At 43.6% G+C, this 20,902-nt stretch overlaps 1 protein-coding gene across 2 annotated transcripts in view; it reads left to right on the forward strand.

Annotated features, from left to right (window-relative positions):
- XPR1 (xenotropic and polytropic retrovirus receptor 1) overlaps nt 1-20,902 on the forward strand; it is a 227,232-nt gene that overhangs the window by 160,928 nt on the left and 45,402 nt on the right. For both annotated transcript variants that reach the window (XM_074961056.1, XM_074961057.1), the window contains exons 5-9: nt 1,960-2,109; nt 2,467-2,550; nt 3,137-3,218; nt 15,040-15,227; nt 16,027-16,206. In XM_074961056.1, coding sequence (XP_074817157.1) covers nt 1,960-2,109; nt 2,467-2,550; nt 3,137-3,218; nt 15,040-15,227; nt 16,027-16,206 — 684 coding nt within the window. The remainder of the gene's footprint in view (nt 1-1,959; nt 2,110-2,466; nt 2,551-3,136; nt 3,219-15,039; nt 15,228-16,026; nt 16,207-20,902) is intronic.

Below are 20,902 nucleotides of genomic sequence, written 5' to 3' on the forward strand. Positions count from 1 at the left end.
ACATTTTTTCATTTCGACTTTATGAAACAAGGCTCTGCTGTCCCAGGGGTGAAATGCTGGATTTTTCCAATAGGAAGTAATTAAAGTCTCTCTTGTCTGCGGTAATGCAGATCATTAATGCATTGGCTTCCTATTCCCATCTCCCTGTCCCTTCCTTACCTACTGCACAATGAGGGTCTGATATTAAATCACTCCAGGCATAATTAGATTGAAAATCATTTCAGTAGAGTAGTTGGAGCCACTCCCAAAGGCATTGAATTCTGCCATTCTCCGTATTTTTCTTTCAAATCTAGTCCATGGGCTAGTTTTTATAAACAAAAAAAACAAAATTCCTTTCTGGTCTGTCTGTATAGCTGGTAATAGGCTGAATAAGCTGACTGGAATATGAAGTGCTCTTGGTAATTTCTTTGCATAGTTAGATACCACCGTATTTCAAATATGCTTGATCATAGCAGTCTTCAGTCTACTCCTAGTTGCTATAATGAGCTTTCCCATTACTGTGTATTTAAAAATATTTAAATGAATATTTAAATGAATCTTGGCTTACACATACCTCTGATATTAACCCTCTTTTTTTCAACTAATTACTATGGGCCTGATCTTGAACAGATCCTGAATATTCTCAGCTCCCTTTGACTTCAAGCTCAGACTTGTTTTCTATTCACATAATGCAAAATCCTGTTATAGGAACACACTTGGCTGGATTTAATTGCCATGACATGCAAAATGCTTTCTAATTTTTCTTGACAAGGATATATCTTATTGAGTGTGTTATGCTGTACTGCTGTGTAGTCTCTAGTATTAATGTGGTCAATCTTGGTTTTAAAATGAAGGAACTAGGAATCTGTAGCCTTCCCTATCCGAAAGAAAGCAAGGGGAAAAAAATCCCCAAAAGACAAGTAGGTGTGATGCCTGGGCAGTGGATGCCTGGATAAGAGGATGAAGCTAAAAGCAACTTTGTTCTTACAAAATTACCCTCTTTCAACTTTCTGTATGTATAAATTTCGGTTAAGAGCTCAAAATAACAACTGTCAGTATATAGGCAAACTGTGATATGGTACACAGGACATACTTGAATGAGCTACTGTTATCTGAGACCGTACAGACCATCAGAATCAAAATTACTGTGGGAAAAGTGCTCAGTATAGCCAAAGCTCAGCTATCTACATTGAATTTTCATCCAGAAGGTTGCCTGTCTGGTCAGGGAAGGAGAGGTGGCAGGAACTTCACTTTGCAGAGTAAAAAATGTATGTTCCACAAGGTTCAGTGTGTTATGTTGATATTCTTCTGTGTCTAGTCCATTTTATCTCATGCTTTTTTATTATAGTTAATTGTGATCACTTTCGTTCTACAGATTTGCTCTTAATTGTGTTCTTGTTTTATATATAAACATCTGTTTCATTTCTAAGCAAAAAAAAAAGGGTGTAATTCTGTGTGTGGGTTAGCACTCTCACATCATCTGCTGCTTTTGAACCTTTGAAACATCTGTGCAAATGAGTATATTGGATGGTAGTGACACAGCCCTTTTCTCTGAATATACATTGTCTTTTTTTGATTAACTCTATTTTAATAGGTTTCAGAGTAGCAGCCATGTTAGTCTGTATTCACAAAAAGAAAAGGAGTACTTGTGGCACCTTAGAGACTAATGCTGGTATTGCATACGTTACTCTCATGAGACTGAATAAGGTATTAGACTTAAGTTCTCTACAAATAATTTCATATTTTTCATGCTCTCCATCCATACAGTCTTACTATTATTTTTTGAATAAATATTTATTCCTTTATTTAATAGCTCTATAGATCAAACAACCCTCCTGAAATATTTATACAAAAGGATCTCTAATTAACAACCCTTATTGACTGTTCCTTCTCCACTATCACTGGAATATCACCAGATTTCAACGTTCTTCATTGTTAGCCGAGCCTAAAAAATAATGTGTTTTTTTTCCTTGTTTCTAGAACCTGAATTTCACAGGATTCCGTAAGATCCTGAAGAAGCATGACAAGATCCTGGAGACACCCCGGGGTGCAGATTGGCGGGTGGCCCATGTGGAGGTGGCACCATTCTATACTTGCAAGAAAATCAACCAGCTCATCTCTGAAACAGAGGTAGAGAATGCTGAACTGTGTATTACTTCCACTTTGTGTAGAGAAACGATGCTCTTCTCTCCCTTCACCAGTAATAACCCTGAGCTCCTGTACTGTCTTGTGAATAAATGCCTTAATTACCAGTGCAACTATTAATTGATTTGAAAGAGACATTAATTTCTGGTATTGGTCACTTGTAGTTTGTGGGTTTGTGTGTACACTGGTTTCAGCTGCTAACTTTCACTATGTGAAATTACAGTGATGGTTAAGAGTAATACATTACACATCAATTACATCATTATTATGAGTCATCACTCAGTCACTTTCTCTTTCACTGGGTAGACCCCCGCATTAAATTCTTGTGATTTATGCCCATAGACTGTGGTGACCAATGAGTTAGAAGATGGAGACAGACAGAAGGCCATGAAGCGTTTACGTGTCCCACCCTTGGGAGCTGCTCAGGTGAGAATTTAAATTCCATAATTCCTGTTTTCCTCTCAGGTTAGCTGATGTGTCAAATTACATTTCAACCCCCCAGCAGAATGTAAAAGTGCAAATATATTGGAATGGGTGTTTCTACCTGTCATGAGAGATGACCAGCACTTTAAATTATTTGGTGGTTAGAAAAGGTAACCTACTTTAGTCTCAGAAAATTTGAAAATGGCTTTGCAAGGGCTAATGTATTAAGGCAAAGTAATGGTGGAGAGGTGAATAATATGGGGAAATAAATGTTAGCCTTTCAAACTTACTGTTAGTATAGATACTTCTGGCCGTGCTCTTCTGTGTTGGAATGCTGGTGTAAAGACCTGGCAGATTTCTCAGAAGGCATTAATATGCTTGGGCTCTCTGTTCTGACATTGCATAATGCTCTAGGCTGGTGCTATGTTGTACTTATAGGATTTAAGAAACTTCATCTTACAGGGGAAGGAGATACTAGAATATAGGGTAGAATACTACATTAATTGTTATGACATTTATTCTGAAAATGAATGTGCATTGCAGATAAATTAGTATTCTGCCCTTAAGCCAACTATTGTTCTATTTACAGCCTGCACCAGCATGGACCACTTTCAGGGTTGGCTTGTTCTGTGGCATATTCATTGTGCTAAACATCACTGTCATACTTTCAGGTAGGTATCCTTATCTTGGATCCAAATGACCCCCAGAGCCTGATTCTCGGTTTGCTTTTATTACCTTATAAGTGTTGAATGAGTAGTAGTAACAAGGTTGAATTTGTCAGAACATTGCTGGTAAGAAGGCTTGGTAGTCTCGGTCAAACCAAGCAAGTCAGCTACTGGTTATACCCAGTGATATGTAATACCTTTCCCATGTTACATATGTAGGTAATGCTTTTGTAACATGCTGTAGTTATACTGGCTTCTTACTTCTATTCTTGGTGGAATCTCATGCAAATGTTGTCACCTCTGTGTCTTCTGGACCTTTTGTCATTGACCGTTGCATCCATTTTATCTCTCCTGGGGTGCTCTTAGGATTCATATTTTATAGATTACTTATTCACTGGAAGAAGGAATTGGTATTGCCTGCTGTAAAACTGCAGGTTCATAGACTGAGGGTCCAGTTTCAAGCAGCATTATGCCATGCAATTTCATCCTTTTAAAAAGTTTCTTACTGAAATTTCTGGGATTTCAGTGCCAGGTCCATATTGGGCTGACCTGATGGTATATTGCTTTGTTGGTAAATTTTGACAAGTGCACAAAAAGGCAATCAATCCTCACATCACCTGCACTTTGTATTTATATTGGTTTGCTTCCTCTCATCAATGTAAAACCCCCTTACTTATTGTGGTACATTACACACAACCATCAACTGTAGAAATCAGGCCAATGTTACTGGTCCAAAGCGGGAATTCTGCCTTGTTGCAAGGAGCTTTTTCAGTTGCATACGAAAAGGCCTGATTTTTGTCTCCAGTGGAGGGGTAGTCTGTTTAAATAATGCAAAAGAAACAGCTAGCAAATCAACCGATATCTCTTTGCACTAGGGAAAGCCCATGTATTCAATTTAAAAGAATTTTTAATCAGGTATTTTTAAAATTGAATCCAGTCATCTTCAGGATAAAATGTTTGGGTTTTGGAAGCTGTTTGCTGAATTGCTTTCCTTATTTTTCTGATAGATGCAATTTTTTTCTTTGAGTGATGGTCCCTGTATATATTCCAAATGTGGGTGTGCATGCGTGCCATATACCAGAAGGTCCTCTTAGCAGTGTCCTTTGTGCTTGCTTGCAGCAGAGGATATAGTAGGCCATGCGGGTCGATGCCTCTCCAGTTCCCTCTTACTGTCATGTGGCCTGAGTTGGGACCCACTGTTCCTTCGTGCTCTTAGTTTTTACTAAGAAAGTGATTTCATCTGTTTTTTCTGTACATAGTTGTTGTTCTGCTGTTAGATAGTTGTATATAGTATTGTTAGAGTTAGTAGTAGTTAGTATTAGTCACCTGCATTTGGGGACTGTCTCCCCCCTCCCTGGGGACTGTGCCCCGCGTGCTGGGGTTCAAGAACTGTATATCCTGACCATGGTCCTTCTCTGTGAGCGACAAGCACCAGAGGTGTTTCTGTTGCCTCCGTGAGGCTGACATCACGGCGTGTTGCTCTATCTGCCAATTGTTCCCACCTCATACCCAAGAAGCTCAGGAGCTCTGCCTCTGTAAGTTCCTGGTTCAGGAGTCAATGCGGCTGCATGTGCATTTGGATCTGGGACCGTCAGAATCGCTGGTAGAGCGACCATCACTGGTGGTGAGTGCCCTTCTGACCACTTCCCATGCCCCAGATCCAGCAGTACCACTGATGGACGAGCCGAGGTGTGAGAGTAAGAAGTACTCTCACGGGCACAAGAGCAGGTCCCTGCGGCAGACTGCTCATAAACACAGTGTTTCCTCCCCAAACCAGTCAAGGTTTGGTGAGACGTTGCATGCAGAGACCACCACACCAGTGCCCAAGCTTCCCTGGGTGGGGAGGGAAAAGCCTGGTGCAAGAAGGATCCGATGGTGCCCGTCTGGACTGTTCACTGATGCCTGCATCACCCATCCCACCACCACCTCCACGCTGCTTGAAGAGCTCCTGGACATTCTCCAGCCTCAGGGCCTCATTCAGTATTAATGAGGCCATTCTCAGTCCAGCGCAGGCAGTGTCGTACACCCTTCCTCATGTGCCCCCACTCCTAAGAGGGCAGAGCGGAGGTATTTTGTCTGGGAGCAGATTTTCTTTTCTCCCACCTACCCCCCAGGTCTCTTGTCATCCACGCGGCTGCTGAATGGGCATGCCAGCACCCGCAGAAATCGACACCTGCAGATTGCACGGCTAAACGTATGGACCTGTTGGGGAGAGAGGTGTATTCCGCAGCAGCCTTACAATTTCACATAATGAACTATCAAGCTCTGCTAGCCAAATATTTTAGTAACGATGTGCGGCTAGCAGAGTTCTGGGACAAACTGCCACCAGACCAACAGCAGCAATTTCAGGTACTGGTGGATGAGGGGATGCCTAGTTGCCAAGATGGGCTTCCAGGCAGTGGTTGATGTGGAAGACACATCCTCTCACTCCCTTGCAATAGGAATGGTCATGCACTGTGACTCATGGCTACAGTCATCCGGCTTTCCTTGGGAGGTCAAAACTACTATCGAGGACCTCTTCTTTGAAGAGGACAAAATGTTCTATGCAAAGACGGACGAGTCCCTTCGCTCACTGAAGGACTCCAGGGCCATGTTGCAATCCCTAGGGATCTATACCCCAGCTCAGTGGAGCAGGCAACAGTGCCAACAGTTCTGTCCGAACCCACACATGCCCTACCTGGCCTACTACCAACAATAACAGGATGCCCCATGCAGGCAGCAGGGTTCCAGTGGCCGTGCTTCCAAGTCTCAGCCACGGCCACCTCCTCGACCCTCTCCCACCAACTACCAAGGCCCCAGTTGTGACGCGTTGGTTGAGAACTGTGAATCTTCCTCATTGCCACCCATGGTGCCCCATGTTGTCTTTGGGGACTGTCTTGCCCTGTTCGCCCACAACTGGAGCAAGATCTCATCAGTGCATTGTCCAACAAGAAGCAGATGCTCTTCTTACAAAGGGCGCTATAGAGTATGTAGCACCTCCGTATATGGGGAGAGGCTTCTACTCCCGTACTTCCTCATCCCAAAGAAGGGTGGAGGGTGCTACCTCCTTCTCAACCACCTATATCAGAAAATCCAAATTCTGTATGATGACAATGGCATCTGTTGTCCCATTCCTCCCAAACCGGGCCTGGTTCCTGGCTCTCGACATGAAGGACACCTACCTCCATGTCGATGTTGTGACATTACACAGGGTACAATCTGGACTTATGGACAGCTGTGTTCCCTCAATTTTCCAACCTGGGTTGCCTTTTACACTGCATCACTGTGAGAGCAACCACTCCTGGCCTACCCCCACACAGCCTCCAGCATGTAAATCACTCCCAGTTATACTGTATGAGTGCTATAGCCTGCCACTCATTAATCATACTGCAGGGCAGCACCAGCAAACTCCTCGTCCCAGACTTTCCCTAGATAGGTGCTTCTTGTACTGCCCAGGCTCTCCTGGACAATAGAAGCTCATATAAAGTCTGTCATTTTAGTAATATAAAATGATACACACAGGTCCTGTTATCCCAAATGAAGTTTCCCAAACACTTCAATGCAAAACCACACTGGTTTAGATAAAGCAATAAAATAAGTTTAACTACAGAAAGATAGATTTTAAGTGATTATCAGTAACGAGGCACACACATCAGAATTGGTTACTATAAAATAAAAGGTCAAATGCCACTAACACCTCACTTAACAAGCGAGGGAATTCAAGCTCCAAATGACATACCTCCTGGGCACCCAAAATTCCCTGTCCGGCGTGCTCAGCAGGATTCTGTACCTCAACCACAAGTGAGAATTGCTAGTGCAACCTTTTGATAGCTCTTCCACAAGTGGAGCACCCCATGCTTGGGTCTCTTCGCCTACCCCCAAGAACCGCAAGTTGCCCCTTTATTGTTTCAGGGGAGCCATCAGAGGACTCATAGGGTGCTGTTCTTCTCCCCTCCGCTGTGCCTTCCCCCCATTGCCCTTCTCCCACAAGAGCTAAGCAGTATCCACCAGGACTGCACTACTATAATACTCATAGTCCCATTCTGGCCCTGTCAGTTTTGATTCATGGACCTTCTCAGAGACTCTACCCGCACGCCACTCCGTCTTTGTACCCTCCTTACACAAGATTGGGGCTGGTTCCCGTATCCCCATCCAGGCCCTCTTCACCTCACAGCCTGGTTTTTGAATGGGACTCAGGAGTAGACAGAGCATGCTCCACCCAAGTGCGACACATCCTTATCATGCAGAAGGGCAGCCACTGGGGCCTGTTACCAAGCTAAATGGAAAGGATTCACCTCATGGGCTCACTGCCATCACCATCCACTGAGTATGATATCCGTATCTGTCATCCTCGATTACCTTCTCAATCTCAAAATGTCGGGCCTTGCTCTCAGCTCTATACGTGTCCACTTGGCAGCACTTAATGTTTTTCTTCCCCCTCTTCCTATGGATGGTGCCTCCATGTTTATGCACCCTATCACCATCTGTTTCATGAAAGGTGGTCTCAGTACTTTCCCACTAGTCCTCAAGCCCACAGCCCCTTGGGACCTGAATCTTGTTCTCTCCACCCTCACAAAGCCACCCTTCGAGCCACTGGCAACATGCTCCCTCTCCCATCTCTCCATGAAAGTGATGTTCTTAGTGGCCATTATCTCAGCTAGACAAGTCAGTGAACTGGGGGCCATGATGGCTGACCACCCCCCGCAATACACCTCTACCCCAACATAACACGGTTCTCGGGAGACAAAAAATCTCACCGCGTTCTAGGTGAGACAGCATTATATCAAGCTTGCTTAGCCCCCCCCCAGTTCCTTGTTCCCTGACCGCAGTGACAAAGTTCCTCCTCTACCTTGGTGTGTCCTGCGCTTATTGGCAGATTTTGCTCGCCTCAGAGATTCATGGCAGCCCTCAGTTTGGCCACTTTTATGGCTCAAATCTGCCGTTCACTCAGATAACCTCATCACTGGCCAGCATGGGGAAAAAAGAGTAAGAACAATCCCTGCAGTTTCTGCTGATCCACCATGTGGGTCGGGGACCAGCTCAGAGACCTTCACCTCTGGTGGAAGCTCCTGTGTTGAGTCAGGAGTTGGGAGGTTTGGGGGGAACCCGGGACCAGCTCAGAGACCTTCACCTCTGGTGGAAGCTCCTGTGTTGAGTCAGGAGTTGGGAGGTTGGGGGGGAACCCGGGCCCGCCCTCTACCCCGGGTTCCAGCCCAGGGCCCTGTGGACTGCAGCTCTCTAGAGTGTCTTCTGGAACAGCTGCACGACAGCTACAATTCCGTGGGCTATTTCCCCTTGGCCGCCTCCCAACACCTTCTTTGTCCTCACCGCAGGACCTTCCTCCTGATGTCTGTTAACGCTTGTACTCCTCAGTCCTCCAGCAGCACATCCTCTCACTCCCAGCTCCTTATGTGCACACCTCACTAACCGGAGTGACAGCCTTTTTAAACCAGGTGTCCTGATTAGCCTTAATTAATTCTAGCAACTTCCCAATTGGCTACAGGTGTCCTAATTAGCCTGCCTATCTCAATTAGTTATAGAAAGTTCCTGAGTGTTCTGGAATAGTCCCTGTTCTCTTACCCAGGGAAAAGGGACCTGCTTAACCTGGAACTAATGTATCTACCTTTGACCACTCTCTTGTAGCCATCTGGCCTGACCCTGTCACACTGCCCCCTCCAGAGACGACCCCACCCCCTACCCAACCCCCCGTCCCCTGACTGTTCTGACCCCTATCCACACCCTTCGCCCTCTGACAGGCACTCACTGGCAGCGGCAGGAAGTGGAGCAATGTGTCCCCAGCCCGCTCTGCTTCCCGCCACCGGTGAGTGGGGGGAGGTTGGGGAAAGGACGCCCCCCCATACTCACCTGCGGCGGGAAGCGGAGCACTGCAGCTGGGAGCTGGCAGAGTAGAGCAGGCTGGGGCTGGGCTGCTCTGCTTCCCGCCGCCGGTGAGTGCAGGGAGGTTGGAAAAAGGACACCCCACCCCATACTCACCTGCGGCGGGAAGCGGAGCGACGCGGCCCCAGCCCGCTCTGCTTTCCTTGCCCCAGACCCAGCCGTGTCACTTGGGGGGCGAGGGGTTGGGGAAAGGTCCCGCACTCACCTCCACTGGGAAGCGGAGCGCCACAGGTGGGAGCTGGCAGAGTGGAGCGGGTTGGGGCCGGGCTGCTCCGCTTCTGCCGGTGAGTCCTGGAGGGGATCCCTTCCCCCAAACCCCCTCCCCCAAGCGATATGGCTGGGGCTGGGGAGAGGGAAGCGGAGTGGGCTGCTCCGGGGCCCCCAAAAGTGCCCCCCCAGAGTTCCTGCCTGCCAGACCCTGGTGGGGGAGCCCCTGACCACCCCCCGAGACCCTCTGCTCCAGCCCGGCACCCTTAACACACTGCTCAGAGCAGCGTGTTGGAGCTTTACTGCGTTGTATGCGAACCCGTGTTATATCGGGTTGCGTTATATCGGGGTAGAGGTGTACCATATTCCACAAGGATAGTTTCCTTACAGCTACACCCTAAGTTCCTCACCAAGGTCATGTCAGCATTCCACCTCAATCAGTGTGTCCATCTACCTGTCTTCTGTCCCATGCGGACAGGATCCTGCACTCCCTTGTTGTCCACCTTGCACTGGCATTCTGCCTCCACAGGACCCACGCTGTTTGTGCATCAATGAAAATATTTGTAACCATTGCCGACGAATCCAAGGGCTAAACCGTCTCTTCCCAGTGTATCTATCCAATGTACTGTCACGTGATGGTGTCACAGCACACTCAGTGCAAGCAGCCAGGTCGGCCTGCCTAACAGACATCTCGTGGCAAGACATCTGTCGTGCAGCAACACACATTCACACCCCACTATGCCGTCGCCCAAGGGGCAGCTGTGGATGCTGCAGTGGGCCATGCCATACTACAGACTGCAGTTCCTCTCGCATCCTTGCACCTACCTCCAGACTAATCACTGCTTGCTACTCACCCATGTTTGGAACACACATAGGGACCATCACTTGAAGAGGAGGAAGAGGTTAATTACCTGTAACCGGAGGTTCTTCGAGAGGTGTGGCCCCTATTTGTATTCCAATACCCATCTTCCATCCCCTCTGCTGTGGAGTGGACTACTCACTGGAAAAAGGGTCACTGGAGAAGCATTGATCCACCCGGCCTATTGTACCCTCAGCTGCAAGCACAAGGGGATGCACGATGCACATGTGGGTCAAGGGATACTGCTAAGAAAACCTTCTGGCTCTGGTGCATGGTGCGCATGTGCACTCACATTTAGAATACAAATAGGAACCACACGTTTCCAAGAACCTCCAGTTTCAGGTAAGTAACCTCCTCTTATTACCACCCTCTATGTGTGTCAAGGGGTCTCTTTTAATGTGTGTGTTTATGCAACTTCATGCATTGTCTTCACATTTCTGTCTATAGCTTGCATATTTGATCTCTGTGAGAGCTGGGACTACCATTAAAGCCAACTGTGTGTTTGTATTTATCTCGAGATGTGAAATTGGTGTATTTTCAATATTCAGAATGAAAAAGCATTATAATGGTAGTAATGAATTCATGACCACAATCCTCATCGTCAAAAATATGCACCAAAACTGATGTGAATTAGTGTGCTTCCATCAGGAGACATGACCTGAAACCTGTGAGTTTCTACAAATATTGGGAAAATAAAAGTTGTACGGGTATTTGCAGCTATAAAGTTAATTTTAAAAATTGCTCCTTTGCTGACATTTACGAAAGAGTTTTGTGAGTCTGCTTGGTATAAGATGTCAAGGCTATAAATTTGTAATTCCTCAGGGCAGGCATTAGAACTTGGAAGTTCAATTACAAAACACACCAACCAGTACCGTCTGATTTTTAAAAGATCAACGGCATCTGGAGAGCTGGGTTTTTGAGTAACCTGGAGTTCACAATGGTTGCAGCTATCGCCAGTGGAACCAGAGAGTACTTTTTAATAGGGTAGACTGTCCTTCACTAACTCCTATGGGGGCATGACCCCTTTCCATGTCGCATCTTGTTTGCTGCAGTATCTAATGTTTTATAGCTCCTGAGAGCCTATATAGCTTTGAAAGTACATTGAAGCAGGGGTATGGTTTGTTACTTATTAACAAGTACAATTTTACACAATGCCTCATGACTAGCAACTTTTCTTACAATAGCAAGGGTCATCTTCACTTGTAAAAATATGGAAGGTGGTAATAGAACAGACCAGTGTATTTGGATACCATGAAATATCCATGTGGTGTTAGCTTTTCTATATTAGCATCTCTCATAAGATGTTAGTGAATATGGAAGTTGTTAATACATTAGTGAAGTGAAGTTGCTAATTCAGAGTTTGTACCATTTTCAGAGTACAGGGATAAAGCTAGAGTATTCAAATGATAGGAGGTTCCTGGGGAGGAGAAAAACCCTGACTCTAATTACTTCCATTTTGCAACATATTTGAACAGGATTTCTAAGAGAGAGACCCATGATCGCATGTTGATAAATGCAATATCAGAACCTGAACAGAATAGAACTGAAGCAGGTTGTGACCCTCTTGGGGGCATCAGAACAGAGAGAACCTCTCATCTGTTAACATACTGAATGCCTCTTGTACCATAGCTTTAACTTGCCTACCAAGTATCAATTGATGAAGGTGTAACAGCTAAATATGTGTTGTTATTGACTTTAGTAATTAGTCTGACCTGAGGTATTAGAGCGAGGTGAATAGCAGGTTAGTAAGGCAAGCCTTTCAACTCACTCTTTGACCATAGAAATCTGGGGGTAACCAGTAAACACTATCATGGTGCTCTTATACTAGTCTCCATTTACACACACCACAAAAGTGCTGCTTCATCATCATGTTCCCATTAAGCCTCTGGCATTTAGGGCAGCAATGAAGATCCTCCACTTCTCTGTTTCTGGCAAGTTTTTTCAATGGTTCCCCAGCTGTGCCTCAGGTTTTTCAACTTGGCTTCCACAGCTCTTTGCCATGTTGTTTTCGGGTGGACTCGTTTTCACTTGCCTTCAGGTGTCCATATTATTGCTACTCTGGTGATGGAATCAGTTTCTATCTGAAGTGCGCTGCCAATCCATCTCCACTGCCTCCTGGCACTGATGGTGCTCATATCCTCTTGGCTGCACTGTGCCAGTAGATCTTGCTTTGAGATTGTTCTGGGCCAAAAGATACAGAGGATTTTTCTGAGGCAGGTTGTATGGAATGAAGACAGTTTGGACATGTCATACTTTCTCATTCCCCAGCATTCTTGAATGTTGAAAGTACGGAGCTCTGATAAATCCTGAGTTTGATTTTGGTGTTGTATTTTGATGGTTTCCAGACTGTATTTAAGCTCCTGAAGGTATTCCTGGCTTTATTGATTTTGTTCCGGATATCCTGGCTTGCTCCACCATCGTGGTTGATGGTGCTCCCAAGTGTATGAATATGTTCTCACCAATGTAGAAACAATCTTCTATCCGTACTGGTGCTATATACTTTGCCATAAAGGACCGTCTCTTCTCGAGAAGTCAGAACTGCAGTAACAACAGAGTTGCAGGTCAAGCTTAGAATGCATTGACAGAGCAATATAGGGAAGATTTTACATGTTATCAGCCCACAGCACTATCTAGTTCAGGCCAGTCCTAGTAGTGCTTCATTTTCATGAGCAGAATCATCCATAACACTGGAAACAAAAAGGAAACGGTTGAAAGTGGTTTTTGGTTAGACCTCCAATAAACTGTTCTTGATTTGTTGTCAGACTTGTCGTCCCTTCTTCAATACAGGCAGAGACTGACTCCTAGGCCAACTGAAATTATACAGAAAATAATGGTGAAAACTGATGCATAACAATTTTCACTATTTATATGGTGCTGTAATTTTGCATGGCAATTAGATTTTTTTAAGACTTAACAAATAGACCCCTCAAACTCTCTCCCACCTGTGGTTCTCAGGTTCTGTCCTAGCTCTGCTACACCTAATGGGGCAAGATCCCCACTCATCCTTGCCTTTTACCAAGAATTGATAAGTGCAATTTATTCTCATGATGCTCCATCATAATTCTTCATAGTGTTTCCAGTTCAATACTTTTGGGTCTGCTTTGCCCAGAGTAAACAGGTTGATATCCACTGTCTGTCCCTTTCTATGTGTAATTGTTTCCTCCCTTTATTTGCAAGCAGCCCCCTGATCATGCATGCCCCTGGCTCAAAATAAAGTTCAGATGTATATTTTCACTGTTCCTATCATAAACTACCTTAGCTGTCACCCTCTTCAGGACATTTTTAGTAAAATCCTTTTGAATGTTAATTAGACTTCTGCTGATTTGGCTCCGTGTTACCTGAAACCTGTTTAAATTTATATCCAAGAGTGATAATGCTAAGGGACAATATTTGTATAATTCCTCCTTATCCATAATTTCTATCTCAGTAATTCCAAGCAATATGAATATTGGCCAGATGAATGAAAATGATTAGAGACCGTTTCATATGGAGAGACTGAAAAGATTGGTGCTATTAAGTTTAGAGAGGAATTGAATAAGACGGTGTGGTGGAAAAAAAATTGACACAGAGAAGTTAAATTGGGTGCTCCTGTCCAGCCTTTCTATTGAAAAAATAAATAAATAAAAGATTGGGAAGGAGCAGGAGGGAGAAGGGAATATTCAATGAAACTGAAATTGATTAAAAAAACCAATTTAACTCACCCATCAGTAACAAAAACCTTGCCTTGGGCAATCAGTAGGGTAAAATTTTACAGGGTTGCCTGGGCTGGACAAAGATACAGCTTCTAGTTTAAAGAGTTGATTGCTCCCTTTGTTCAGTCCTACAAGCTTTTGGAGACCCATGTGTTTTTACTGCACCTCAAATGGCAGTCTGCATTTCACCAACCTCACTACAGTATGTTGAATTTAGTGAATAGACAGATTTAGCCCTGGTTTAAATAGTGTGTATTGTATTTCATTGGCCTGGTCTGAGGCTAAAATATTTGTTCCTCCATTTGCAGAGAAAAAATGAGGCTTTGAGAATTTTTCATTTAACCACAAACTTGGAAGAATGTTCAGCTTCTTCTAGTTACAATTCCTGCTGGTACCAATGCTTCAGTTTCACATGATGCCTACCAGTAAGGGAGTAGGATGTTGCTGATGGCCTGAGTGGGAGATGGAGCAGAGCTAGTAATCACTGGCATGTTCAGAAGTAGTCATACAAAAATGTAATGTTTTCTTCTAAGCTGGGGCAGAAACAAATTAGGGTAAAAGGAGACTTAAAATACAGTGAGGACAGTTAACCACTGGAACAATTTACCAAGGATTGTGGTGGATTCTCCATCACTGGAAACCTAAGATTGAATGGGTTTTTTTCTAAAAGATCTGCTCTACATCAAAAAGGAATTAATTTGGGGAAGTCCTATGGCCTGTGCTATTCAGTAGGAGTTATATTAGATGATCACAGTGGTTCCTTCTGGTGTAATAATCTATGAATCTCTGATGTTTGACAATCTTAAATTTTACTTATGAGGTGAGGCTTGGGAAGACGGGTGTACTGTTTAATACCAAATAAAGCTTAACTTTGATCATTTGGCCAAAAAGGAACCTGACTACCATATGCAACTTCTCTTGTTTGGCTGAGGTCAAGTGCCAGATCTTCTCCCATCCCCAAGAACAAAGCGAGTCAGAACTTCAATCTGGATTTAGGGCAAAGGATCCTGTCTCCCCACTGTGTTCTTCTAGCTAGATTATGAGGCTCTGGATTAAGAGTACTACCCCTTTCTTGTGGGGCATGTATATTATCTGCTCTTTACCTTAGGATCAGCATAAAGAAGCAGAGAATTGTTTTGGCCTGCAGCATGGCATGTATGATATCATTATGCACTTAAATTCTCTCTGGCAGGTGTGTTTTTTATAGAGGGACCAAATGTGTGGCCACTGGTGAGAATCTATCGAGGTGGCTTTCTCCTGATAGAATTCCTCTTCCTCCTGGGCATCAATACATATGGCTGGAGGCAGGCTGGAGTGAATCATGTCCTCATCTTTGAACTCAATCCCCGCAGCAATTTATCCCATCAGCATCTCTTTGAGGTAAGCAGAACAAGCCAAAAGAGCCACAGTGCATTTTAAACATCAGCAGAATAAATCATCCTGTTTCCTTGGAATGAATGGTAACATAACTATCGAGAAAAGGTTCAGGAAAGGCCAACAAAAATGATAAGAGGTATGGAGCTGCCTCCGTATGCGGAGAGATAAATAAGCCTGGGACTTTTCAGCTTGGAAAAGACACGACTAAGGAGGGGATATGGTAGAGGTCTACAAAATCATGACTGGTGTGGAGAAATTAAATAAGGAAGTGTTACTTACACCTTCTCATAACACAGGAACTAGAGGTCACCAAATGAAATTAATAGGCAGCAAGTTTAAAACAAACAAAAGGAAGTATTTCTTCACCCAAACCACAGTCAGCCTGTGGAATTCTTTGCCAGAGATTGTTGTGAAGGCCAAGACTATAACAGGGTTCAAAAAAGAACTAGATAAATTCATAGAGGATAAGTCCATCAATGGGTATTAGCCAGGATAGGCAGGGATGGTGTCTCTAGCCTCTGTTTGCCAGAAGCTGGGAATGGGTGACAGGCGATGGATCACTTGATGATTCCTGTTCTGTTCATTCCCTCTGAAGCACCTGGCATTGGCCACTGTCAGAAGACAGGCTACTGGGCTAGATGGCCCTTTGGTCTGACCCTGTAGGATGTTCTTAAGTCAAGAAAAGGAGGTTACTGATGTGTTACTGATTTGATTATAGTGATGAAAGCAGCTCTTCCTTGGGCTCTATAATATGGAATTCAGAATTTTCTTAACTTCGTTTCTCACCTCCATCTTTTATTAGATTGCTGGATTCCTTGGGATGTTGTGGTGCTTGAGCCTGCTGGCATGTATATATGGCAAATTCACCCATGTCCCTATGCAGGTGAACCCACTCATCTTGTATGGATTCATGTTGCTTTTCCTCATCAACCCCACCAAAACTTTGTATTACAAGTCCCGGTTTTGGCTGCTCAAACTGTTGGTAAGTCTGGAACCTCGTACAAACTCAAGAGAAACTGATGTGGGTAATTGAACTCAAGTAGTTGAAGTGAGTCCAAATACATCACTAATTTTCAGACTTGGAAGTGTATGCCACACAATTTTATGCATGCTTTGATTCAATAGTACTCAAGCAAGTCCATGCGTAAAGAATTGGACGTGTATTTGTTGAGCATAGAGTTACAGAAGTTACTTTCAGTCTTTGTACTATTTCTGTTATGCTCTTCATACCAAGGGTATGTACACACACACAAAAATAAGCATATGTGGTGCATGCATGCACATACAAATGTACCATATAGCTTTCCTCATGTCTCAGTCATGCTCGCTGTATCTCTTCCCTAGCAAAGTAGTTTGGGTAACATTACAAAGGGCTGCAAAGCAAAGCTGACAGAATGCTGTTTGCCCAAACTGAAAATGGGCCAATACTCAAATAGAGTATTCATGGGTGGCAGACTATAGCTGAGGTAACTTTCCTTTTATAATAACTAGTTGAAACTACTTTTTCAACATTTCTTTTTTATACTTGTTCTGAATGAGAGAGATTAATATTTTAATATTGGCTATTGTTTCCCTGGTAACAAAAATCAGTAAAAAATGAATGGAAACGTACGCTAATGCAATATTAAGATTATAAATGTAAACATCAAACCAGTAGTTTTCAGCCATCTTGACCCAGGGATCTCTTTCCAGTTTTTCCCAAAATGCATATACCCCTGCTGCCACACCATATGCCCACACACCCTTTAATTTTCATTACTTTTAATCAGATTGATTCCGTCATCTTTTCACTCTTGCTGTTACTGCTGTGAAGGCTTGGGTTCTGTCTAGGCTTCTTAGAAGACTTGAAATTTTCTGGCTAAATAATTTTTTGCTCAATTTGCACTGTAAAAATACTGAGTGATTTGCAGGAGGGAGGATTAAGGCCGTATAGGTCGGTCCTGGAGTATCCTCCTCTGTGGAATTATTTTGCTAACACTTGCTAAATATTTTTTAAATGGTGCTATCTGGAACAATTCAAAGATAAGACATAAAATTGGTTTTCAGCATGAACATGCATATGCATATACAAGTAGACATAAGTGTATTCAGATTTTGTTTATATACATCTTATTTAATCTTTAAGGGTTCAATTTTCTAATAGTTTTAACATGCTGAGTCTCTGCTCCTTTTATGCTCCCTTCTTTTCCTTTTCCTTTCATCATTCAACAGATCACCCTCTCTCTTACTCATGAGTGCTTTTTCAGATGCAGTCTTGCTCCTTTCTCCTCCCCTCCTTTCTTCAGCCCCTAGCCTGGCCCACCTGTATTACTGCCGCCTTACCTGAGAGAAGCTAGGCTAGTCTCCAGCCTCCCCCTCCCACACTCCATCCCCATTGGAAATAAATTAGCAGGGAGTTTATTAGGGTCCATCCTGGTTCAGTTTTTGCCTTCCATTGAGGAGCAGAAGACATCTCTCACCTCCAGATGCTCTGCAACATAAACTAGTTATATTTCACTCTGACACAAAGGCCGGGTTTTCCAGACCAATATTAGTTCTTGAAGGGAATACAACACTTTTTTCCATAAAAGGAACTATAATCGGTTTTATTTCTGTGGGGAGTGATTGTGTGGGTTCCAGTCTCACAATTATAGCATTATTGTGGCACCACTAGCATAGGCACAGTGAAACATATTGGCATGATAGAGCTAGAAAGGAAGCACTCGAAGTCTTCGCAATGACAGCAGCTTTGGAAATTCTGCACAAAGTCAAAGGACCTCACACAGTTGTAGTAAATGAGGTAGTAAAGGTAGTAAATGAGACATAAGGTATTAAATGAGACTTTTTCTCCCCCTGTAGTCCCCCATCACTGAAATAACAAGCTCTGATTCATGCATGGCAGGTTACCTGCACAGCTTCTTAACAGACAGATTGCACATTTTGCTTCACATTAAGCATTGCAACTGCTGTGTGTATGTTAATGAACAAAGACTAGTTGATGGACTACATTGGGAGCGATGGTGGCAGGCGGAGGTAACACAATAATGAAATGAGTTGAGCTAGCAAAACTATTAAAATATAAAAAAGCAACTTCTGCAGTTATTACTGCAATAACCAGAGTTCACAGGTGCAATCTAGTTAATAGTTTTCTTTGTAAGAAACCTTGGAGGTTGACACATCTACGTGAATCAGAAAAGCTTGCCCCTTATGACTAATTGGAATCTGAAGAAGAGAAGCCACTTATACAAAAAGTTTCTCATGCACAAATCTCATTTCCCATTTTGACAGTAACAATAGACACTTAGTCCCATTTATTTATCTTGGGTACAAATTCAAAACTATGTATTTCATTAGCTTCATCCAGTATATTCTGTGCCTTTGGACTACTCTCTGGGCTGGTATACACAACTTTTTTACCGCTTTCACTATATCAATTTAGAAATAGATTGTGGTATAATCCACCCGTTGTGTGAACAGTGACATTGGTATGGCACTTGCATCAGAATAGTTTTTCTTTATTTCTGTCCAAATTTATTGAAATTTGCTGTATGTTATAAGCATCTTTATATGGGTATACCTGTGTCCATGCTAGAGGTTGTAGTGAATTAATCATCTCTATGTCTAAACTGATATAGTGAAAGAACAAAAACTTTGTGTATAATAGCACTTTGGCTGTGAACTCAGTAAGGCATAGTGAACTGACACCTACAGGCTTGAGGTCTCTTAAGGAGAGATGGCTCACAAAATGCAAGATGACCGTAATGTTGCAAAATAATACAGTACATTTAACTATATGTAAGGCCAAAAAGCAAACAGACTACATGAAAAAATAGCTGTTGGGGCAATTTATGTTCACCCAGATATTAGCAAAGAGGGGCTCTGACTACATAAGAATTTTTTATGAGTTAGCCAGGAAAGATCCTTCTTGGCCATATTAGGGCTCATTCTGCTAGGGCTCGAGCAGTTTACCTGAGATATGTAGAGCAGCGACGTGGTGCTCGATTCACCCATTTACCTAGCATAGGCCTCGAGATCAGATGCCAATATTGGTAAGGCTGCCCTGCAGTCAACAGTCAAGAAGGACCCCTTGTACCCAACTCCATAGAAACAGACAGCTGCTTGTTAGTCACTAAGAATGAAATCAGTGTGGGCAATTGCTTGAAGAAAGAACAGTTACTTAAATTACGATAACTGTGGTTCTTTGAGGTGAGTGGTTCCCACGGATTCCATGATCTGCCCTCTTTCCCTGCTAACGCGGAGTCCTATTCCTTTGGGATTCTGTATTGACGAAGGATCTGAGGAGCGAATGCTGTTCATACCCTTGGGTAGAAGGCACAAGAACACCTATGGTGCAGGCGCAGCCCCAACAGAAGCTGCTAGCCAAAAAAAAATCAGTACTCAACCGCGGTGGTGCATAGGTGCTCTCAACGGTAGAATGCATGTGCAACACATCTTGAAGAATCACAATTACTGAAGGGTAAATAATCTTAGCTGTTCAGTGCCATGGTGGATAAGCAAGCCCAGGGAGCACCTGGTTTTGCAATGTAGAAATCTAGCAAGAGTTTACAGGTGGATGAAACATCCACTACTTTAGCACTTATTAAAACTACAGTTGTCAGCTCCAGAATGCCCATATTCACCCCACCTGGGAAATGGTCCAATCACAAAGGTGACCAAATATTTGAAACTAAAATTCAGGTCTTACTCTTAGTATTTTAAGCACAAAAATATTTCTTAATGTTGTCAGAGACAGGTTTTGTTAGCTCTGGGGTCTGGTTTTGGTAGATGTGGCAGATTCGGCAGCTGCCAAGGTGGATTTGATTGGTGGTACTTGTCAGTGGGAAAAGTCCACTTGTAACCACACTGTAAACTCTGACCTCTCCCTGTACCTCTAGCACCTTCTCTCCCAAACCTGATTGTGTACTTGGGGCTCAGCTGCTTCTTTATTCGGCTCCAGTGTGCTCTCGGCCTGCCTCACTATTGAACTGTGTAGTCATTGGTACACAGTGGGGTCTGGGCTATTGCACATGAGCAGTGTTCCACGCAGAACTGCATACCAAGGTGTGCACTGGTCAGTGGAGTAGCAAAAAGGAGACACGTTAGGGTGAAGAAGTAGGATGCAAACAGCACAGAAGCAGTTGGGAACCACGGGCAGTTGGGATTAGGAGGATGGCCAAAGGATGGATTATATTGAAAGTGATGATTCAATTCCCAGTATAAGTGATTAGAGTACTAGTGCCTTCTATAGGTTTAAAACACATGCCTGGTCACTCTGTCTGCTATAAACTTTAGATGGAGTATTCTAGTCCATTGTTGTATCTATCTAGCTTAGGTTTTTATACTGAAGTCCAGCCCTATAGTATCTGAGCACCTTCCATGTAAAAGCAATAGCAAAGTTCCTAGTGGACTTCATAGAGCGTCTCTTTCTTCCCCCTCTTTGGGCTAAAAACACTACTTGAGATAAGGGCTTTGGTTTTGATTGTTTAGATGTTGTTTGTTTTTTAGGTTGACTTGTTTCAGCAATTTTTTGGTTGGGATTAGTTGTGTAGAAGGTGGTGTCAGTGCTGAGGGCCATTTTTATGGTGGAAAGGTCTTTTTGAAGAGAGGTTTTGCAGTGTTCCTTAATTACTGTTAGACTGGATTTTCCTGATGTCCTTTGGATGCTTGTTACATAGCTGACCCCTTCAGCTGAGAACACT

Source organism: Natator depressus, chromosome 8, assembly GCF_965152275.1.
Source record: "Natator depressus isolate rNatDep1 chromosome 8, rNatDep2.hap1, whole genome shotgun sequence".
Taxonomy (NCBI): Eukaryota; Metazoa; Chordata; order Testudines; family Cheloniidae; genus Natator; species Natator depressus.